The 24,510-nt window shown below is 40.5% G+C and overlaps 1 protein-coding gene across 1 annotated transcript in view; it reads right to left on the bottom strand.

The window, feature by feature from the left end:
• HSDL2 (hydroxysteroid dehydrogenase like 2) overlaps positions 1-14,425 on the bottom strand; it is a 32,445-nt gene extending 18,020 nt beyond the window's left edge. The window contains exons 1-5 of the mRNA XM_036741784.1: positions 13,859-14,425; positions 11,097-11,260; positions 10,275-10,373; positions 7,950-8,064; positions 1,185-1,288 (exon numbers count right to left, since the gene is read on the bottom strand). Of these exons, the coding sequence (XP_036597679.1) occupies positions 1,185-1,288; positions 7,950-8,064; positions 10,275-10,373; positions 11,097-11,260; positions 13,859-13,875 (499 nt within the window). The 5' untranslated portion in view covers positions 13,876-14,425. The remainder of the gene's footprint in view (positions 1-1,184; positions 1,289-7,949; positions 8,065-10,274; positions 10,374-11,096; positions 11,261-13,858) is intronic.
• Between the last annotated feature and the right edge of the window lie 10,085 nt (positions 14,426-24,510).

The following is a 24,510-nucleotide window of genomic DNA, read 5'->3' as shown; positions in this document are numbered from 1 at the left end:
AAAAAAAAAAAAAAAAAAAAAGATAATTGGGAAAAATAAAACATTAAATTATTTTTTTTTAAAAAAAGAAGGAAATGTACCATGCTAATCATTACTGATGTAAGTTGACCTGAAATAAGGATCACAAGGGTTTCTGTGGTCAAGCATGGTGGTGCTACCACAGCAATTATTTTTATCTGAAATCATTAATATGTTGTGTCAAAGGTACAGATTTCAAGGAATAAGTTTAAAAGGCACAAGTAAGAGGAGGAGGAGGGGTAAGAAGGAGATTAATACAACAGCAAGGGAAGAAGAAAATTTCCCCTTATTCATACAAGGTCAACACTTTTTTAAAATTAGGGTCATCGCTTTTATTTCAAAGCTGGATTCTGTCACCTTCATATAAAGGAAAACAATTCATAATCAAGGAATTAAGAGATTACCAGTTTAGTCACCCTAGTTAATAGAATTGGAAATTAAAGGTAATTGTATTTCTTTTGGATAGGCTGAGAATGTTGAGCCAACTCAATGAAAGAATGGTTTATCTTTTCTAACTTAGTGGGATGAACAAAGGCAGTTTGGGTAGGAACTAGAGATAGAAATTACCAGTTTTCCTTCTCCGAACCTCGGATCTTGATGAAGCGTCCCTCAAGAGTACAGTCAATGTGTGTCTCTTGATTTCACAGCATCTCTTCCGAGGTATGGTTCCCTTGCCAGTCTCAATCAATCAACCTAATATTTATTAAGTATTTGCTATATGCCAGGCACTGGGCCTACAAAGACAAAAGTGAAATTGTCCCTTCCCTCAAGGAACTTACCTTCTATTGGAGGAGAGAAGCTATATATAACTAGAATACACAAAACATGTGTAAAGTAGATAACTCCAGAAGGGAAAGCACTGGAAGGTAGGAGGCATGCAGAAAGACTTCACAGTCACCCCAGGAATGGGGAGAGCCAGTGCAAAGGCTGACATCTAGAATGATCAAGGTCTAAGCCCCCTTTTCCTCCTGAAGTTCGCTTTTAAGGGTTATGAGTAAGGAACAATTCTTCTTAATGAAGATATTACTTCCCAAACCCACACCTACAGATAAAAATAATTCAACCATAAGTATTATATGTAGGTTATTTTAGGTTCATTAATGCCATTCAAAAGCTTAATAAATTAACCAATAGGAATAACGAGGCTTATTTTCTCTAACACTTACCACAGTGTTGTTTGAACCATATTGGATTCAGGTTTAGTGGTGGGCTGAGGTTTAGAATGTGAGCAATTTTACTCTTTTTCAAATAAGGAATGCATGCTTTTGATCTGCAAACAAAAGTAAAAAAAAAATTAAGCTAGTAGTCTTTTAACCATGTCTCTATATCTATCATGATATTTTGGGCTAGGTTATACTTTAGAATTAATAGTAGAATCCAAGACAATTGCAAAAGACTCATGATGGAAAATGCTATACACATTCAGAGAAAGAACTAATGGAGTCTGGATGCAGATCAAAGCATACTATTTTCAATTTTTTTTCATAGTTTTTTTCTTTTGTTCTATTTCTTCTTTCACAACCACAACATGGCTAACAATAGGTTTTACATGAAAGCACATATATAATCTATATCAAATTGTTTGCCACTTTAGGGAGGACAGAGGGGAAGGAAAGAGGAGGAAGGGAAGGAGAAAATTTGGAACTCAAAATTTTATTTAAAAAAACGAATGTCAATAATTGTCTTTATATGCGTTTGGAAAAAATAAAATATTGTTTAAAAGAAAAAAAGATAACAGTAGATATACTGAAAACTGGACTACCCTGAAGAGATATTAGGCCAATGGGGGTAAACTAGTGTTTATATTTTTCTAGGGCAGAAGTAGAAGTAGGAATTTCTTACCAGCTTTAACTAGTGGCCCAGCAACATCTCCCACCCTTGTGCAGGAAATCTAAATAGGTTACTCTTTTCCAACTTAATCATATCACTGATTTTTTAACTCCTTAAAATACTACAAATCTGAAGTTTGTTGCTTTTCAAAAACAACAAAATAATCTTTTTCCCCCTTGAATATTTTCATACATATCAAAAACTTAACTCCCCTAAAGCTTTATATATCATTCAAGGGGAAGAGATCCACAGAATAAATATTTATTATCCAGGACAGCAGAAAGTTTCTTGGAACATCATAATCACCATCAGTAACAGCTTACATTTATACAGCATTTTACGGTTACAAAGAGCTTTCACATAGTACTTCGTTTGATTTTCATAGTATATCCAGGACAGAAGTAATGCAAATGTCATCAACACTGTTTTAATAAGGGATACAACCTGTGACTTACCCTAGATCACATCTAGAAAGCAGTCAAATATAACAATATAACAGCACCTGGAATATAGTCCTGTATAGAAGTTCCAGGATGTTATTCATTGAGCCACAGATCTGGGTTCTAGTCATGGTTCTAGCACTAACTAGCCATATGGCCTGAGACAAATCAAGTAAGACTCATCGTGTCCCCCGCAACCCCCTCCCCAGCCATCTGAGATGAATGCACTAGATCATTTATAAAATCTTTTCCAGTGTATGATTCTATGAGTCTATAAGGTTACAAGGTGAATATGGCTTCTTATAAACTACACATGTGGCAGAATGGAATGTGTCATTACACAAGAGTATCAGATTTGGAGTCAGAAGATCTGGGTTTGAATTTTGACTTTGCTACTTATCTGCAACCTTGGGTAAATAATTTTTTTTTCTCTGCCCCAGTTTCCTCATCCATAAAATGAATAGATATAGACTAGATAATCTATGATCCTATGAAATATTTTAAAAGAAAATATTTTGACCTTTCTGGGAGCGGAGCCAAGATGGCAGAGTAAAGACAGGGACTTGTTTGAGCTCTCCCCCAAACTCCTCCAAATACCTATAAAAAGTTACTCTATGTTTTGCATAACAATACATGTATAACCTATATTGAATTGCTTGCCTTCTCAAGGAGGGTGGGTAGGGAGAAAAGCAGGGAGGGAACTTGGAACTCAAAGTTCTAAAAACAAATGTTAAAAAAAAGGTTGTTTTTACACACAACTGGGAAATAAGATATACAGGCAATGGGATATAGAAATCTATCTTGCCCTACAAGAAAGGAAAGGGAAAAGGGATGGGGGGTGGTGGGGTGGAGTGGGGTGATAGAAGTTGAGGGCAGACTGGGGAAAGGGGCAATCAGAACACTTGACATCTTGGGTGGGGTAGAGAAGGCGAGAAAATCTGTAACTCAAAATCTTGTGGAAGTGAATGTTGAAAATTAAAAATAAATTTTTAAAAAAAAATCAAACTACTCCTATCCAGGAGGCAAAACAGCAAAAAAAAAAAAATTACTCTAAACAAATTCTAGAGCAGCAGAACCTACAAAAAGACAGAGTGAAACAAATTTCCAGCCCAAGACAACTTAGAAGGTCAACAGTAAAAGCCTGTTGCACTGGGCTGGGAGAGAAGCACAGGCTAGAGGACAAGCCACACTAGCATAGACTGGGCTCCAGCAAACCTGGAGCAGGGCTCAGGGGATTGAATCACAGGCAGCTGTAGCAGTTTCCAGTCTTCTCAACCCACAAATGCAAAAGACAACTTAGAAAGTCAGTAGGAAAAGTCTGTCAGACCTGGATGAGGGAAGAGTGTGGTCCAGCCCAATCCCAGTACGGCCCCTGGGGTGGTGGCTACTTCCAGAGCTCTCAGCCCACAGATGGCAAAAGGACAGAACAACTGATTAGAAGGAGATTACAGGGGTCTCTTTGCTGGCACTGAGGCACTGGGCACTTTGCCAATACTTGGATCTGGGTGGTGGTCCTGGGGTGAGGAGGAGCACTGGCATAGCAGAGCTTGTGGCAGCAGTGGAAAGGGGCCCCTCCTCACAGTTGCAAGGCAGAAAAGAGTGCTTGCGATCAGTCACAGACCAAAGCATAGGCCAGGAGAGGCGTAAATACCTCTCTTTAGATCATACCACCTTGGAAGAACTGAAAACTTCCAAGTCCTGAAAAGAGCTGCACCAAACCCCTGAAGCTTAGGACAGTTCACCCTCCACCCGGGAAGCAGAGCCCTATATTAACAAAGAGTTAAAAAGTAAAATAATTGGCTGGAAAAATAACCAAACAACAGGAGAAAAATCCAGAAGATGAAAATTTACTTTGGTAACAAAAAGATCAAAACATACTCAGAAGAAAACAAAGTCCAAAGCTCCTACAGCCAAAGGCTTCAAGAAAATATGAATTGGTTTTAGGCCATGGAAGAACTCAAAAAGGATCTTGAAAATCAAGTAAGAAAAGTAGAGGAAAAATTGGGAAGAGAAATGGAAGTGATGCAAGAAAATCATGAAAAATGAGTCAACAGCATGTTAAAGGAGACCCAAAAAATAATGAAGAAAATAATACTTTAAAAAATAGACTAACCCAAATGGCAAAAGAGGTCCAAAAAGTCAATGAGGAGAAGAATGCCTTAAAAAACAGAATTGGACAAATGGAAAAGGAGGTCCAAAAGCTCACTGAAGAAAATAATTCCTTAAAAATTAGACTGGAGCAAGTGGAAGCTAATGACTCTATGAGAAATCAAGAAATTATAAAACAAAACCAAAGGAATGAAAAAAATAGAAGACAATGTGAAATATCTCATTGGAAAAACAACTGACCTGGAAAACAGATCCAGGAGAGATAATTTTGAAATTATTGGACTACCTGAAAATCATGATCAAAAAAAAAGCTTAGACATCATTTTTCAAGAAATTATGAAGGAAACTGCCCTGGTATTCTAGAACCAGAGGATAAAACAGAAATTGAAAGAATTCACTGATCACCTCCTGTAAGAGATCTCATACAGAAACTCCCAACAATATTATAGCCAAATTCCAGAGTTCCCAGGTCAAGAAGAAAATATTGCAAGCAGCCAGAAAGAAACAATTCAAGTATTGCATAAGCACAATCAGGATAACACAAGATTTAACAGCTTCTACTTTAAGGGATCAGAAGGCTTGGAATATGATATTCCGGCGGTCAAGGGAGCCAACATTAAAACCAAGAATTGCCTACCCAGCAAAATTGAGTATAATCAATGAGGGGGGAAAATTGACAGTCAATGACGCAGAGGAATTTAATGCATTCTTGAGGAAAAAACCAGAGCTAAATAGAAAAACTGACTTTCAAATATAAGACTCAAGAGAAGCATAAAAAGGTAAACAGGAAAGAGAAATCATAAGGAACATCATTAAGTTAAACTGTTTACAATCCTTAAAAAAAAATTATAATATGTTCCATAATGCTATGTTCAGTCTTCTATTTTTTTTTCAGGAGTTTTCACTGGAATGTAACAAGCCTCTGAATTACTAGTAGCGAGCAATCTGTCTATCGTGTGGTAAGTTTTTAAATTATTTGTTTTTAGAAACAATTATTGTCTCTCTCCCCCACTGTGCCTCCCAACTGAAAAATTTAAAAAAATAAAAAAGAAAACATTCATAATAAATATATATTGTCAAGCAAAACAAATTCCTACATTGACTGTGTCCAAAAATATACGTCTCCTTCTATATTTTAAATTATAGTGAATTCTTTCATCTCAACAGTGTGTAGCAATCATAGTATGCTAGAGCTGTAATTTACAAAACAGGACAGCACTGCAGTGAAAAAGTTAATTCACTACATAGGAAAAGACAATTTATTCATGCTATGATAGAATTTGGTTCAATTTTTAAAAATTAAGCCATGTTAAGCCTCTCTCACATTGGTTCTTATATTTTACAATCAATTATTTTCCATGCCTTTGATCTAGACCACTTCTATTTTCAAATGAGCATCTGTTCCTTCTTCCTAAAAGCATAAAAATCCTTTGTCAGTGGGCTATTATTTTTTTAAACTATCAAGACTCAAAATCCCTATTGCAAGAACAGGCTTTTATGTGTATATTATGCATGATTTTCAAGTATGCTTCAGTTGCACTGGGGAGGAAGCAATCATGGCTGCTTTTTAATTTAAAGAGAGAAAGTGAACTTCAAAACATCATCTGGTGGGGAAAAAAAAAAAAAACTAACCCAGGCTGCATGATCATATTTTCATGTTCACAGAGAAAAGAACTCACTTGACTTACAACAAAAAATAGGTTCCCCTTTGATTTGCCAAACAATACATCCCTCACCCCCATCTCCACTAGACCAGGTGCATTTTTCTCAACTACATTCTCTTTTGTAGACTAATGAGCATTATTCTTTATACTAATACCACTTTTAACTTATATATAGAAAAACAGAATCTATGCTGTTCTGCGATAAGATTTGCATTAAAAAATGACAGAAGTGTCTATTGTGGCAAGGGAAAAGCATACATTTAAAAATCTAAACACTAGGGACTCGAGTGAAGGACAACAAATCAACGTTTGGAGTAATAAAAATACAGCTCAGGTAAAAATGGGGGACTTTATATATTTCCCTCCATGTTCAAAAAAATAACCACATATAGACTTTTTTACATATCTGAGGATCTAAGCAATACTATTTCTGGAGTTAAAAGTTGAGAAGAGATTCCTTCTCCCTTCATTTTCTCCTTCTCCTCAGAGATTGAACTCCCAAGCCAACTGACTGCAACTGTCAAAAGTGCCCAATGCATATTTCAAAGCTGTTGTAAGCATGTGCTTCCTTTGCAGCAGAGAATGCAGATGTACAGATGGCAAAAGTACTGATGCATCCTTTAGAAGGGCTAGACATGCTGTAATGTGCAACAAAGCAGGTATACAAGCCCGTGTCTCTCCAGCCACAAACCAAAGGGCCGTTCTCCCAAACAGGTAAAGGAAAGAAAGGTGTGCACCTTTTCCTAACATGGAATTCCATGGACAAGACACCTCCTGGATTCAGCAATATTGCTAGGGTGACTACCATGTAAGTATGGATAATTCTAAGTTAAATTTATTATAGTAAACCCCAAATCTAAAAGATAGTAGGTTCTCTATTAGTCTTTGCTAAGCCATTTTAGAGAGGCAGTGTGGTATAGCAGAAAAAGCATTGGGTTTAGCATCAAAACAGACTGTTTGCTCCTCTTATGCCCCTACTAACTATATAATCTGGGCAAGTCATTTCACTTCTCTGAGTCCCAGCCATCATGGAAAGCAAGAACTTGAAGAAAATAAAAACTAACTTCTTTTAGTACAGCAAAAGGTACTGTCATTCGTCATACAGATGTCTGCTATCAACATGCAATTAAGTAGTCCAAGAGCACTCCCTAAACTGGTACCCACTCAGGATTTCCTCAACATTAAACACAAGCGCTGGAATAGAAAGTGATTGCTCCCAGTACTTTAATTCCTTTTTAAAGAAAGAACTGTCCCCCTCCCTTTATGGAGGTGGGAGACTGTAAGTGTGTAATACAGAAATGTGTCAAGCTGACTTCTTTAGCAGTGTTTCAGTTTCTTTCTGGACAAGATTCCCGACGATGTAAAACAAAGTTTCCAGTGTGACAGGCGTCCCAGGCACTGAAGCCAAATTTACCACAATGCAACTAACAGGAACAACCATATCAGTAGTCTTATGACGCTGAAGGGTCAAAACAGTTTTTATTTAGTACAAGAGTAATCTAAAGCTAATTACAACTAGAAGTTTTACTCAGCAGTAATCAGACTAAGATTGAAAGTTTCATACTGATAATCTCCAAAGTCATCCATGCACATAGATTGATCTAAACCTAACTATAACTAGAAATTTTATTCAGAAGCCCAGAGACCTTGGATATCCTGATGGAAAATTTCCTTTGTTATCAGAGAGCTCAGCCCACCTCACCAGATCTGTGGAAGAAACTTCTACCATTCATTTTCAGCATAGTGTTTAAGCTTTCGTTAGATATGACGGGTGATAGAAATGACTAGATTCGACCCAGCACTATTAATCAGGTTTAAAAACAGCATAATTGAAACATTTCCTCCAAGAAAATACGAGATTTTTACCGTCTCTCCCCTCCCCACTTACGTAAGATAGGTTCCTCTGGTGTTGACACTCATCATCAAATCCACTCTCTTTGTAGGTGTTTCCAGTGTGTTGGTTAAGCTGATTGCACTAGCATTGTTTACTAAAACATCAATTCCTGTTGTCAAAATAAAACATCTCATTTTAGTACAGCCTCGAGTATCTACTTGGACCCTCAGTCACACGGATTCAAGCTAACATAAGCACACATATGTGACGACTGCTCTAATCTACAGAGGACACTGCACATTGACATAGTAAGGTAAGTAAGCTAACGTCTAATATCTGAATTAAAGCTGCGCTGAAATGATTTTCAGTGGAACAGAACCAGGTAGGCCTAGTTTTTCTTTGACCACCTCTTATCTCCTGGGCCTCCTCCTCTTCCCCACTGATCCCCAACACACTTCCAAGTTTATAGGATCTTCATATGTCTTCCTGGTATCCAAAGATCCCCACAGTGGTACCTGATACAGGCACCCACCCTCTGTCCAAGGGTATAATGCTGCCCTCCCTCTTGAGTTACCAATTCTAAATGGAGGGCTTACTTCCTAACTGATGTTATAGGCTGAAATGCTGAAGCTTTTTTTTTTCACTTTTGGGTCTTATATTCTGAAAGGAGATAGCCGCTTCCCTGCAGGGGACAAAACTATACTAGGAAGACTGGCACACAGGCCCAACCATAGACAAAGTTATGAAGTACACTGAAACATGGCAACCTTCTGTCTCTCATTTTGTACCCCCTTCCTCATCATGTCCCCTTTAATTTGGAGAAGAGGTTTTAAATGAAGTTATTAATTCTGTTAATTCTCTTTATTTTCTAAAGGCTTAATGGCCCCAGGCACATATTTCAAAGTTTACAGGATTTGAGTATGTTAATATTTATAGTTTCTACAGAATCCAATTTAATTTTCAAATGGAGAATTTTTATTTTTGGTCAGTGGTATAATACCTTCTATCTCACACTAGTTTCTGAAACTTTCATTCAGCTCCCTGGGCATTCCCACTGATAATTCCTGGAAAGGGCACTGAAGCAACTGTCTAAATGGGAAGAGTCTCACATTTAAGGCATGGTCCATATTCATTTTTCCCTAACCTCCAAAGCTGTGTCTCTCCTTTGTCATCACTGCTTCTACCAAATAACTACTAAGTATCTAGTTTGTGCAAGGTCCCCATTAAGCTTTGTGGGAGAGTAAAAAAAAATAGTATAAGACACAGTTCCCTGCCTTCTGGGATCTTATAATATAGTTGAGAGATAAAGATATAAATACATTTAAAAAAAAACAACCTAAATATAATGCAGCACAAAATAAGATCCAAGTAGGTGCTAAAGGAATTTGAAATGGTATAGCAAAAATGGTTTGTGTTTTATGTTTTGGGGTTGGAGTATAGAGTGGCAGATGTGGAAAAAGGAACACTCATCTTCCTGAATTTAAATCTGGCCTCAGACACTTACTAGCTGTGTGACTGTGGGCAAGTCACTTGCCCACTGTTTGTCTGTTTCCTCATCTGTAAAATGAATTGGAGAAGAAAATGGCAAACCACTCAGTATCTTTGTCAAGAAAACCCTAAAATAGGGTCATGAAGAGTTCACATGTCTGAAATGCCTGAACAACAAAAGCAAAAGCAGAAATCTTTCACTGGACAAATTAATTACTTTGTAGCTAAATTTCCTCTTGTATATGTATGTATAATGTATGAATAATAATACTTCCAACTGCCTATTTCAGGTTTCCCTGTGAAGAAAGCTTTCTATATGAGTTATTATTTTTAAGAAAGCTCTCTATAAATATCAGTAATCATTATTGTAAACAAAGCTCTGTATACATATCAGTTATTATTATTATTATTATTTATTAAATATTTAGAATACTGAAGGTGAAAAACCAATTCTGCCAGTGATGATGAGAGAAAGGGTGGGACTTAAGCCTTGAAGAACAGATAAGATTTCAATACAAAAGAGAAGAAAGAAGGGTAGGCATTTCAGGCAGAAAGGCACAGGGGTAAGTAAGAAAGGAGAGCATGTGTTCAGGGACTATGGAGGAAACCAGTTTCAAAAAGCAGAGGGTTTGTGTAGGAAAGGATGTAAGGCCGGACCGGGGAGATCTCTGAATGCCAAGTTAAGGAGTTTGAAATTTACCCTATGTGCAGTAGGCAACAAGTGAAGGTTTCTAAAGTAGTACTGTAGGTGGGAAAAGTTATACCTAGCTCTAGGGATGTTACAAAATTTCTAATTTAAAAGTCCTATGACTCAATGACTCCTGATGAAACTGCTCTAGCTCACTACATCCTTGTGTTTAGCCAACATTTAGCAAGTAATTAAGAAATTACCCCCAAACTTCTGCACAGCTTTCTCTACTGCATCACTGATTTGCTGTTCATCTCTCACATCAACAACACATGGTAAGGCCTTTCCTCCAACAGCTTCAACTAGAATGGAAGAACAAGAAAAGCATTCATATTTTTTCCTTAGGGAAAAAAATAGATATAGCCAAATAGACTTCATGATTTTACTAGTGACCTCATCTTACAATAGGGATATATTCTCCTAGGATTATCCTCGGAGGATTAGCAGTAAAAGCCAATCCTACTTAAATGAAAAGAAAGAAGTCAAAGACAATTTTAGAAGAAATTAATTCATTCTTCAACTGACTAATATCTTGGAAAGGTGTTAAAATTGAAAAAACTCAGGCCTCCATCTTAAAGCAGATGGGATCATGACCTTTTTTCATTAATACTTTTTATTGATATCTTTTGATACATATCTTTATTTCTAAGTATGACCCTACTGCTTCCCCACCCAGGGAGCTATACCTTATAACAAAGAATTAAAAAAAAAAACAGAATATTATGGAAAGACAAGATGGTATAATGGAAAGCACAATGGAGCAGGGTTCGAGTCATGACTCCAAGCCCTTATTATATATGTAAGTCACAAACTCTCTAAGCATAACTTTTTCTTATCTGCCAAGTGGGGCTACCTACTTGACAGTGTTGCCTTGAGGAAAATCATTTGACTTTCTAAACATAAATCAGTATATAAATACAATTAGTTATTTCTATGGAAGGCTTTGATTAAATTCTCAAGATGATGCTTCCCAGGTCATTTTTTAAGACATTAAACCAAAAGGCCACTGCCATAATAAAACTTACTTTCTTCAGCAGCAGTATAGATGGTGCCTGGAAGTTTAGGATGGGCCTGGGTGGTCTTTGCAGCAATAACAATATTTGCCCCATCTTTTGCAGCTTTCAGCGCAATTGCTTTGCCAATGCCACGGCTTGCACCCGTGATAAAGAGAGTACATCCTGCTAATTTTCTGAAACAGGAGAAAAACATCAGTTAATGTAAGGAATTTAGTTGCCCTTATATAAAATGCATGTTACAACATAAATGAGAATATACACTAAACTGCAGGCTAATTCTGGGATTTTAGGTGAATAACCCTTAAAAAGAAATTTTTAATTTTTCATTGAAATTAAAAATCAGTGAAGCTAATAAAAGGACAAGAAAGTACCTATTACATAGCAGGTGCTTACTGAATGCTTGTTGACTAATTGATAGTAGGCCTAACACTTGCTAGTGTGTTTAAAAAAATTAAGTCAATAAATTTTAACTAAATGAAAGCTGTTTTGTTTATATTTTCTTAAAGTCTCACCTCAAAGTGTTATTACTTTAACCTGTGAATTACCATTCTGTCTTCACTTGGGTACATTCTGTCTGCTGAATAACACTTGCTTACATAACAATTGCTCCCTATTGTGACATATTCTTAACTACTTAGGAGAAACAGCCACTTATTGAACCATCTCTACATCATAAAACTCTCTATTAAACTGTTTCTACCCTGTAAAAAACACAAGAATTTTGAATTATTCTATGTAGAATGTAAAAGCAGCTCAGTGGTTCATCAAAGAAGTTTCAGGACAAAATTTCTAGAACTGGTTCTTGTGCTTAGTCTCCTCCATAATTTCTCAACTCCAAATTCTAAATTTTCCTGTCCTCAGAGAAGTGAAACATCCAATATAGAGTTCAATGAATGTGCATAAGTGCAATAAATGTATTAGACTAGCTTTTCAAAAGGGAAAGCATAAACACTTGGCTAGCTATCAAAACTTTAAATGTTTCAAAACAGTCATCAGTAGCCCTAAAAATGAAATATATGAAGATGGTCTCACATAGTTGGGCAAGGAGGAGAAGACCCGAGTTCACATAGCACTCCTGAAACAGATTGTGAGCATAAGTAAGTCTCAAACTTTCAGTGCTCCAGGACCCACATCATAAATTGCAGATAAGTTGTGGTATTGCCAATTTTCACAAATGAAGTTTCCATATGAAGAGTTGCCTTGCACTAATGAAATCACAGGTCCTAACCAAATAAAACGTTTAAACAGCATATAAAAGTATTTCAGGTTGTTATAGTATAGAAACCTAATAAACTAATTAGTCTATACAACTAATTAACTTTTCCTATGTTTTAAGAGGAGTTAGTAGTAATTATTAACACAGGCAGAAAGTTATTAAAACTTCAAGCTAAAAACAAGGCCATTTGTGGAACTTGGTTAAGATATCACTAAAAAGTAAGTCAGTGCTAGATGTTTACAATGTATCTCATAATTACATTATTTTGATAACAGCATAAGCACTTCAAATACTAAGCTCAGGGCACAATACCTAAAGCTTAAATACAGATTTTTTTTAAGTACTTAAAAAAAAAGAATTTTTAAAAATTATACGAGAATTGAATAATTTAAACTAGTAGGTGGGAGTAGATGGCCACTGAAGTCTTTTCCAAATCTGACATTCTGGAATTGTGGGACAAACAAGGTCTGACAAAAAAGAGATCATAACGAACAATGTGTCTGTGTGTACTGGTGGTTACAGTAACCTTTCACCTCAATAAAGATCTCACAAAGCTTTCCTAGGGGGGAGGGGAGGCAAAGTAGCTATGTAGCCAAGATCACCAAGAATACTGCCAGGAAGGTCTAGAAAGCCCTCCCCCCAAATGGGAGAAGACCCCCAAAACATAGAGAGGGATGCCCCTGGAAATGTCTCTTTAAAAAAGTTTGTTCTTTGAGTTCGAATTTAAACTTTTATCACTGAGCGGAAGTTTCAAGCAACACTTAACGCCCGCCATCCCCCTTCATTCCTGTCAAGCCCTTCCTGGGAGTGCCCCTCAAGCTAATTTTAAAAGTAACTTCAGTTTAGAATTTGGGGCAAAAAAAAGTTGTACACAAGATTGCCTTTTGGAGAAGAGGCCGTGTAAAAATGTATTAAAGTGGGGATTGTTGCGGTAAAAATCACTTCCTTTTGGGGGTCAGAAATTGTAAGTTACTCCCGTGGGATAAAAGTCATTCCAGGAGGGGAAAGAGCTATAAAGATCACTCCCCTCCCCCCCACTATAGTGAAAGTCCCTTCTGTTTGGGGGTGGGGCAAAGGACTGTAAAAGTCACTCTCATTTGGGGGGGCTTGTAAAAAGTCACTCCTGTTTGGGGGGAGAGGGGCTTGTAAAAAAGACGGACACGGAAACGGGGTTTTAAAAAGTCACTGCCGATCGGGGGAAAGTGCTTGTAAAGAGAGGGAGGGGCCCTGTCACTCCAGAAGGGGCAGGGGCTTGGTAAAAAGTCATCTCCGTATCAGGCGGGGATTATGCGTGTGTTTGTGGGAAAAGCCCTGGGGGGTGGGGGAAGGGGACAAAGGGGTGTGTGTCTGTGTGTGTGTGTGTGAGGGGGTGGTCTGGAGCGTACAGGCCAGTCCCTTGTGTTCTGTGTGTGTCTGGGGTCTGGCTGGTTCGGCCTGTCCGTATGTCTCCGTGTGCATCGTGTCTGTGCTGTGTTCCTGCACCGTGTCTCCACGCATCTCGCGCGTCTGCGCCGTGCCGTGTCGTGGCGGGGAACGTGCCCCTCGAGCTCCTTACCCGGTGTTGGGCAACATGCTTCCCGTGGGCTCGGCGTTGGGCGCAGGGCACTGGGGGGCCGATGGAGGGCTCGGGGAGAGCCGCGGCAGCAGGCGCGGGTTCTCCGACTCCGGAGGAAGTGGCGGCGGCAGACAAGCGGCAGCAGCGGCGGCTTCGGCGGCGGCGGCTGCGACCAGAGAAGGGCAGGGAGTCGGGCTCTGGAGCTCGGGAGGAGCGGAGCTCGTCTCGGGGCTCCGGGGTCAGGAGCGACGGGAGATAAACGTGGGGGTGAGGGTGCGGGGCCTTTAAGAAGAAGTCCCGCGGCCGCCTTTCCCTGTACAAAGGTCACCAGACTCGCGAGCCGGAATGATGATGTTAAATCTGCCGCAGCAGCGGGAGCCGCGCGCTCCAGCCGCGCGCCACCCCACCCGGCCCGGGCTCGCGCTCCCCGGCCAGGGGGAGGAGCATGCGTCAATCCGTCCCCCAGCGGTCTACGGCCGGCTCCGTGGGCACTGCGCCCGGCCGGCCCCGCCAGCCAGCCCGCTAGCGCGCGCGCCTCTCGAGGCAGGCCCCGTCCTCTCTGGCCCCGCCCCCGGTCGCGCGGGCATTTAACTTACCTCGACAATCGGTCTCCCGCTGACGTCTGCGTTCCAGACGCGTAGGCCGCCTCGCGCGGGAGGGGCCGGGGGGCGGGGCGGGGGTGGTGGTGCAGGAATCCCCGTGGCCTGGTGAGCCTCGCGCCCGAGCCCTGCCTTCCCTGTCCCTCCGGCTTCAGGCTCGTCCTCCCTCTGGAGCTCGGACAGGTTAAGGTCAAGGTCAAGGTGATGGTAGAACACTACACCAGGTTGGGCTAGGGTGGAAAAAGAGGAAGGAAGAATGAGGAGGGAGGGAAAGAGGCCTGGGAAAGGAAGATATTCTAGGTTGCGTAGGGGTGCCACCCTTAGGGCATCGCTTCATCAATAAAAGGAGAGTTGGTCTAGTGGTCTGACCCAGGGTTTGTGGACTTTAAAAATATAGATTTTTGATAACTTATTTCAATATAATTGGTTTCCTTTGTATGTATTTTATTTTAGGCACAGTCTGAGAAGAGGTCCATTAGCTTCCGCCACTGCCAGAAGGGGGGGATCTTTAAGTTCCATTCCAGCTCTGAAATTCAATTACTTTTAGGAGGCCCGTTGACAACCTACCAGGTGTCTAGAGTAGGGCATCCAAGATATTGGATTTAGAAACCGATGAGGTTTGAGGGGGGCTTCAGGGGCCCCTCAAGGGCTGAAGTATAGGGGAAGGTCATCGGGAATGAATTCATGATTGTAACACCAATATAGCAGGCAGAGCTCCTTAGGGAACTTGCATTTCTTACAGAACTTGCAGCTTAACGGGAATGATGCTAAAGCTTATACAGGAAAAGTAGTGGATTATCTGGCAGATAGACTAATTAGGTGATAGCCTACAACTTTGGTCACAGGTGTCATTCACTACTGGAAACCAGGGGAAGGGGTTTCTCGGGGGTGTATTTTTGGTCTGTAGCAAGATAGCTTTGAGAGTTGACTATACCTTGACCTCTGGATTGAATATGATAACTTTGGGAATCAATACATGATAATTATTCTGTGTTTACAACATAGTCCTGTTTGTGCAAGAGAATTTCTTCACAGGTCAGCTTGTTCTTGTGATGGGGAAAGATAAGTTTGTTTTACTGGAGACCCACTTATGAGTAATTTCGGGGGAAAGATAGTTTGTCTTACTGGGGCCCACTCCTGGGTTATTGCTAGGCATAGTGTCCTTGGGCTGGGGAGAAAACTGTCAGGGATAATGTTTGGGGGTTAGGAAGAAATGTGATTTTTAAAACTGGGGTCCAAGCACTAGTATCCAAGGACCCCATCAAAACCATATCACATGAAGAAAAATTGAAAGAATCAATAGTGTTCTTCAGCTTGGAGAAGAGGAAGAGAAGATAAAGAGATTTGATTGCTGCCTTCAAGATTTTGAAAGGTTGTGATAGAAATAGTAGATGAATTCTGGGTCACTCCACTTCAGGATTACATAGAGGTATTTTCTACACTGGGAGTTCCCCACCTCAATGAAATAAGAGGTCCAAGACCACCCTCACCCCCACCCCCAAAATAGATGGAAATTTAGAAGAAGCAAATTTGGGGAACATTAAAAAAAAGTAGTAGAGATATTCCACCAAAAGTTAAATAACATCCTATGTCATATTATGCCTTTGGATCATAAATGTAGCACTGAACAGGACCTCATTTTACAGATAGGGAAACTAAGGCACATTGTGTGACAAAGGTCACATTAAGCATCAGAGATGAGATTATGAAACCAGGTGTTCTAACTCTTAGAGTCAGTGCTTTTCCCACTGTACCACACAGGAAAACCTACTTTGTGTGGGAAGTTGACTCTTTCAGAGATCCAGTGATTTTTCATTCTTTGGCTACACTATTCTGTTTCTTTTCTTACTTTGCTGACCGCTTCTCAGTCTACTCATTATTTCCACCATCTGTACGGGGCTTTTTGCTTTTCTCTTTTGATATTTTCTTATCTCACACATGTTCAGCTGTTCCCCTTATGTAGATGTGATGCAAATCCATGTTCTAAGCTCCTGTCTCATGCCTCCAATTCTCCATTTCCTTATTGACATACCTCAAATTCAAGGTAACTAAAACTGAACCCATTGGCCCCCTCTTTCTATCTAGTTTCCTCAGTTTTCTCCTCACTCAGTAAACTAGTATTCATTAAGCACTTACTATGTTCCAGGTACTGTGCAAAGCACTAGGGATACCAAGAAAGGTAAAAATCAGTCCCTGCTCTCAAGGAACTCAAAGTCTAAGGGGGCAGACAACATACAAACAACTATATACAAGCAAGATATATAGAGATTAATTAAAGATAATCAACAGAGGGAAGGCATTAGCATTAAGGGGAATAAGGGATGGCTTCTTATAGAAGGTAAAATTTAAGCTGGGACTTGAAGGAAGCTAGAGAAGCCAAGAGATGGAGATGAGGAGGCAGAGCATTCCAGGCATGGGGGAACAACCAGTAAAGTGAGGAAGTAGATTGTCTGCTGCAAGGAATAACAAGGAAGTCAGTGTCACTGGATTATTATATGGAGTCGAGTAAGGTATAAGAAAACTGGAAAGGTGAGAGGGGAAGGTCATGAAGGGCGTTACATGCCCAATAGAGGATTTTTTATTTGATTCTGGAGGTAATAGGAAGCCAATAGAAGTTATCGAATGGGGCGGAAGGTTTGGGATGGGGGAAGAGGAGGGATGACATGGTCAGATCTGTGCTTTAGGAAGATCAGTTTTATAGCTGAACGGAAAGTGGACTGGAGTCAAAAAACCAACCAGAAGGCTATTGCAAAAGTACAGGTACGAGGTGATGAGGGCCTATATGAGGCTGGTAGCAGTGTTGCAGAAAGAAGTGATAGTATACTGGAGATAATGTGAATGTAGAATCTACAAAACTTGGCAATGTTGACAACGGAGGAGGAGTAGTGGGCAAGAATGACAAATTGAGGATGACACCTAGGTTGCAGTTGTGGGGGATGAGGAGGATGAAATCCTTTTAATTTTTCCTTAGGAGCCTAATGATAAAGTCCAAGTTCCTTTAATCAGTCATGTGTAAAGAGGTATATGTGTGTTGCCCATGGAAGCTAATAGCATCCACATGGACCAGTCTAGATTTGGCTTGCAGGAAAGCATGAATAGATATTTCTAGAGTCTCTTCCACCCACCCTATTTGAAGAGAGACTTTGTTCCCACCAAGAAGAGAAGCAGGAGATTGGTACCAAAGGTTGACCACCCTGCTCTTCTTAGAGAATGGGTGCTACACTAGGATTACATGTTTCTGCCCCCACCAAATATTGTTAGTCTAGGAGAAAAAATTTTTAGGTTCAAGCTGAGTTCCTGATTAATATCCTTAATAGAGAAGTAGTGCCCCAAACTATATATCCAATGATTGACTCCCTACCAAATGCCAGTTCCATAAATGATGAAAGATAGCAAATAAACCCATTTATTCTAGTTGAAATCAGAGAAAGTATACAGATAATTATATACCAGACAATATAAAACTTGGAGTAAATAAGCTGTCTCCTTGGGAGTAAGCTATCTCGACTTAACTAAAAGAGTTCTAGATTTCACCCTGGAATATTTCTCAAAGTCTATTGTGTAATAAGCTGAGGATAGGAACATGCAGGGATTCTGGAACTGAATGTACTCTTTATCAAAACCCAGAAGCCAAAAGACCAGGCTCTTTCTTCTCCCAAGCTCTTGCCATCTTTGTCCCTCAAATAGGCAAAGCACTCAGTAACCAATCTCCACCAATAAGGAGAATCCCATGCAAATAGATTTGAGCCACAGGTTACACAAGGATTTATTAAGCAATCTAGAAAGTGAAGAAGAACTAAGAAGCCTCTTGATGTGGGTGAAAGAGGAATGTAAAAGTTGTCTTGAAGCTTACCATCAAAAAACTAAGATCTTGGCAACTGGTTCCATCACTTCCTGGCAGAGAGAGAAGAAATGGAAGCAGTGTCAGATTGTATATTGTTGGGCTCAAAGATCACTGCAGACAGCAATTGCATTGATAAAATTAAAAGATGCTTGCTCCTTGGAAGGAAAACTATGGCAAATTTGAACAGCAGACTAAAAAGCAAAGTCAACAAAAGTCTACATTCTCAAAGCTATGGTTTTCCCAGTAGCAATGTATGGCTGTGAGAGTGATTGTACAGAAAGCTGAGTGCTGCAGAATCGACATTTTTGAATTGTGCCAGAGAGGACTTTTGAGAGTCCCTTGGACAGCAAGATCAAATTAGTTAATACTTAAAGAAATTAATTCAGGCTATTCTCTGAAGCTAAAGCTTAAATACTCTGGTCACATAATGAGAAGATGGGACTCATTGGGAAAGACCCTGATGTTGGGAAAGACTGAAGGCAAAAAGGAAAGGGGACAGCAGAAGATGAGGTGGATAGATGGTATCATGGAAACAATGAACATGAACTTGGATGGACCTTGAAAGATAGTAGAGGATAGAAGGGCCTAGCATGTGATGGTCCATGGGGTCACAAAGAGCTGGACACAACTGAGCAACAACAACAGGGATATAAATATAATGAATGAAGCAAGCCCTACTCAAAAGAAGCTTCCATTTTAATGGGGGAGGGGGGAAGACTTCCACAATTTAGTCCCAAATGAATTTTCCATATTGCTTACTATTATTCACTAGACCCTGAATATCCTTTGCTGATTCCTACCCCTGGACCATTACCAAAAAAAACCACCCTCATTTTTGCCTAGGCAAACCCTAACCATCCTTCAAGACCTTGCTCAAGTAACCTTACCCATCCTTCAAGACCTTGCTCAAATATCACTTCTTCTATGAAGCTTTCCACTCTAGCTCCTTTTGAACATTTCTTCTTCTGAAGTCCTATATATCTTGTACTATTGTTTACATGTTTTATTCATGTTATCAGACTCTGAAAATAAATGACCAAAGATCCACAGAGGTTATACATCAACTGCTAACTCTGAAAAATAAAATAAAACCATAGAGCTCACAGAAGTTATAAGCAAAAAGTTTTCTTTGTTCTGTTTGAGGAGAAAAACTGGAAATGCATTACAGGGTCTGCTTTAGGATGGAGCAGACTCCAGGCATTAAGGCTAAGCCTTGATACATATAATTGTGGCTAGACAAAGAACCGAACAGTGAGGTGTAGCCATAGCAGTGAGAGGTAACAGCAACAATGAGGCAAGTTTGCCTAGTGAGAACAAGTCTATTCATAGCAGGGCTTCATGACCAAAATGTGATTCCTGCAGTTGACAACCTGGGACTAGTTTGAGCCAATTCTGTGATTTAGTTGCAGCACAACTCATCCATCCAGAGGGTAAGCACGAAAGATTGTTGTCATGCCAAGCTCAGGGCACAGCCTGCTTGCTGGAAAATAAAGTGTCTCCTAAAAGTAAGAAAAGAGAAAAGTAAAAAGAGGGGCTTGAAGGTCCTGACAATGTATATATGGCATTCCTACTAGATTGCAAGTTCCTCAAGGGCAGGGATCGTGTTTAGTGTTAAGTCATATGTGTATACAACCGTGCATGGTAAAATATCTATCCATCTAAAAATCCTGTGCCCTATTTTCTGTTTATGTCCAGTCATGGGGGCTGTCCATGAAAAACATTCTCCAGATGTCTGTGCTCTTCACTATATAACCAGACTGACTTCCTACTACCCTACTGTGCCTCCTTCCCCCCAATCTCTTACCCCTGATGACAGGCTAAACTAGAGGAAGCCAGGTGGTACAGTAAATACAGTGCTGAATTCAGACTCAGAAAGACTTGAGTTAACATCTTGCCTTAGAGACTGTGTGATCCTGTCTGGGCAAGTCACTTAACCTCCCTCGGCCTCAGTTTACAACTGGGTATAATAGCACCTACATCATAGGGCTGTTGGGAGGATCAGATAAGATAACACATTTAAAACACTTTCCAATCCTTAAAGCACTCTATAAATTCCATATAGTATTTTTGGTGTTGTTACTACCAACAGAACTGCAAAGGAAGCAGTTTGTCCCATTTCCAATTCCGTACCCACTTCTCTCTCATTCTCTGGAATGATCTTTGCCTCCCAAAACATCCCTATCCTTGACCCAAGTACATTTCCTTTCTGCTCTCTTCTGACTAGCCAAATGTTCCCTGGAACCCTGGGCTCTTCTAGGTGAGCATTTTGCCCCAAACTGGGCCACCATGTCACTTCTGGGCCATTTCCAAACCTCATACATAACCCCTCTATTCTTACCTTTCTCAGGTCCCCTTTATGTGCCGTCTTCTTCCATTAGAATGTAAGCTCTCGGAATTGTGTCACTGGACTTCCTAGGCAGGGCCAAAGTCCTGAGGAAGAACCCTGTGATAATCCCTAGGGAAGGCTGTACAGACCACAGGGCTCCCAGAGGAAGACCAAGTGGTAGCCATCCCTTAATCTGTGGGGATCACAGGGCCTCCTAGGGGTCAGACCCTAAGGAAGACCCAAGCAATGGCCCCTTAGGATGGCAGTAAGATCACAAGGCTCCCAAGACAGAGCCGGAAGTCCCAAGTGATACCACCTTAAGAAGGCCATGCAGACCACAGGGCTCCCCAAGGGAATCCAGAGTGGTAGTCCTCTTAACACTGCAGTGGGGATCACAGGACACCCCAAGACAAGATCCAGGAGTAAGCCCGACAAGCTTCTGCTGCTTGTTGCTTCCCTTCACTTGACCTTAGGAAAATCCATGTGATTTGTCCATTCACACCCAAATAACTCAGGATCAGAGTGGGCAGAGGAAGGCATTTTATTACACTCCCCAAGAGAGCAGGCATAGTGCTCACAGGAACACTCACACTGATACAGCTGCAGGAGCAGGGGTAACCATTCCCTCTACTCCTGCTAGAGTCATGGTTAGTTTACAATCTTTGTTTTTTACATAGTTTTCCTAGGTTATACAGTTTATATAGATAGGATAATAAGGATACAGAAGCAAAAGTGAAGTTAATTAGATTTCCCTTGTCTTAGTTTAGGATTAAACTATATTCTTTTACTTCCCCTACTTTCCCTCTTTAACATATGCAAATGATGCAAATCAGTAGGCCTGGATTCTTGACCAAGACCAGACCCTAGATAAGCTTGAACAGGTTCAAGTGGGTTTGGCCTCTCTAATTCCCTAGACTGCCTTCTCAAAAAGTATGCACATGCGTACAAGCCTCTGACCTCTCACCTGACTGACCTTGAGGCCTGGTCTCTGCTAAAGCTGGGGTGGGGGAGGGCAGGGGAGCACACCTTTAGTTCTGTGGAAACAAAACTCCTCCTCCCATTTCTTATAGGATGATACAGACTTCATAACAACCTGGAAAAACCTACACAACATAATGCTGAGTGAGTGGAGCAGAGCCAGGAGAACATTATACACAACCACAGATATATGGATTCTGTGAGGACCAACCCTGACAGACTTTGCTCTTCTCAGCAACACAAAGTGCAGAGACAACTCCAAAGGACTCACGATGGAGAATGCTATCTACATCCAGAGAAGGAACTATGAAGTATGAATGCAGATTGAGGCACACTTCATGCTCACCTTCCCCCGCCCCCTTTTTTCCCCTCTCTTTTGTTTTTGGTTTTTTTTTTTTTTTGGTTCTGTTTCTTCTTTCTCATGATTCATTCCATTGGTCATAATTCTTCTCCACAACTTGACTAGTGTGTAAATTAATTCAATGAGAAGTTATACATGGAAGTTATATGGGATTTCATGCCATCTTGGGGAGGGAGGTGGGGAGGGAGGGAAGAAAATCTGGAACTCAAAATTATGTACAACCAAGTGTTGTAAACTAAAAATAAAAAAATAAATAAATAGTTTTAAAAAAAAGAATGTAAGCTCTCTGAGGTAAGGGACTTTCTTAGTTGCTTATATCTGTATTTGTAGTGCTTGGTATAGTGCATGCACATAATAAGTGTTTAATAAAAGCTTTTTCCATTCATGTATTCATTTGTTCTTTCATTCATCAGGACCGGTCTCCAAGATTTTCTCTTTCACAAAGATGGGATTTTTAAAAAAATTTCTAGAAAGGCACTTTCCAGCACTTCATGCGCCTTTGGATGGAGGTTTAACCTTTTGGCATCTCAGAATGAAACTCTGACATGACTGGACGCCGAGAACAACTCCGAACACAATGAGGTTTCTCTGCCAGCCCGGATGAGGCACATCTTCAGGCCTAAAATTTGTCTGTAGGAACTTCTTGTGGTAATGAAGACTGTCAGCGTCTTGTCTTCAGCGGTGACTTCAATAAATTTGAATGAACTGAGGCGAGAGAATTAGACAGATATTTATTGACTTTGACACCCAGCATTATATGCCCTGACCATGACTGTGTGGATCTATTTTCATCATTTGTATACATTGTTTCCGCTGTTATCAGCTGTTCAAATTGAGTCACACTTTGTCCCAAATAGGCAGGAACACAGGAATAATCTTAGAATTCCCCTGTTATACTAGCCTGAGGCCAATTTTGGAAGGAGACAAAAGCCCCATTTTAGATAAAATGCTCTTTTCTAATGTGATGTAAGCTCAGTGATACCAAAAAGGATGGGGTTAGACTTGCCAAAGTCACTGCTAGGTGAGTCATCGTCTTACTGAAAATATGGTAGAGGTACCAGTGAAGCAGCACTGAGTGGTTTAGGGAAAATGATATATCCTGCAAGTTTGTCCTTTTAGCTCATGGTGGAGGGCATCATTAGGCAAAGCTTTGGAGGTCAGGACATGAATATTCACCCCAGTTCTCACCATTGCACATCTGCTTCCAAAACTGCTCCTCAGAGGTGGGAGTCAAAGATGTCTCCCTAACAGGGAGTGGAGTACAGCCCTGAATGTTTACAGAGCACATGCCGCCTGCTTTCAGGCTGCCAGAACTCATTTTCCCAGGACACTGTCAGGGTAGTAAAGTGACCCATGATCACACTACCCACCATCCTTCCTCCCCCTACCCTGAAACACCACATCGAGCTCTTAAGTATGAATTTAAATATAGAGAAAATGAGATTGTACTTGAAACTAGGGTGGGGTTACTGATTCCAGGTAGTCTTGCCAGAGAAGCCAAATAGAGAAGCTAGTTGAATTACCCTTTTTTATAGTTCAAGGGAATCTTTGAGATCTGACAGACCCTTTCGAAATCCATTGCCCCCTTTGGTCACAGCCATGCCAAAAGGTTTAAAGGCTGTGTGTGCCTTCAGTCCAGGGGCTTCACTGACTCTTGAATTTTGCATGTATTGAAACAAGGTTGTGGCCCTGGCTCTCCGGCTCTGGGTCCCCTTACACACCACGTGCCGTTCTGTTAAGTTTTACAGTATTTTTCTAGCTCTGCTGTGGGGCTGATGGCTGATGCATGTGATGAAGATAGGCTGTGTGTTGTGTTTGTCCCGTTAGGTAGCAGGGGCATGAGAGTTGAGACATTAGGTCCCTTCTCACACCCCAGTCTGCTCTCATCTGCCCTTGTGAGTCTGATGTTGTGATGTTCTAGAGGAGACTTTGGCCCAGGTGTTTCTGAAGATGCTCCTGGAGACTGAGAATAGAACGTGCCCTATAAATGAAAGTGCTGTATGTTTTGTTGATGCCAATTCAGTTACTGTTGTTACCATCCACTTGTAGAACATATAGGTCAATATTGCATTAAATGCAGATTTCAAATCTAAAAAAAAACACAACTAGATACTGGATACTGAGGACAAAAGTTTTTCACTTCCTTGCAGAGCTAGGTTTTGATGATTCATCTGAAGGTAGATAGAGACAAGGTTCAGAAAGTCTAGCTGCATGAGTTTCGGGGAAATGTAGTCTCAAACAGATGTAATTCTTTGTTACTGTCCCACAACAGACAGAAAGATTCTCACAAGAGATATGTACAGAAGTTATCATGAAGGAGAAAGGAACAGAAGAAATGGTCCCTGGGACAACAGAGTAAAGAGGGGTGACTGGCTGTGACTGATGTTGAGTGCAACTTGACTCCACCGTGGCTGCTGACATCCTTGTCCACTGAGGCCAAGATATCATATGACAAGAATATGAGGTGTGAACTTTCCCCTGACCAAGAATTCATGTGGATGTGAAATGTCTTTTATGTCTTTCTCCCTTTCTGTATGACGGGAA

The sequence above is a fragment of the Trichosurus vulpecula genome, chromosome 1 (genome assembly GCF_011100635.1).
Source record: "Trichosurus vulpecula isolate mTriVul1 chromosome 1, mTriVul1.pri, whole genome shotgun sequence".
NCBI classification, from domain to species: Eukaryota; Metazoa; Chordata; class Mammalia; order Diprotodontia; family Phalangeridae; genus Trichosurus; species Trichosurus vulpecula.
This window is presented reverse-complemented; position numbering and strand designations above follow the sequence as displayed.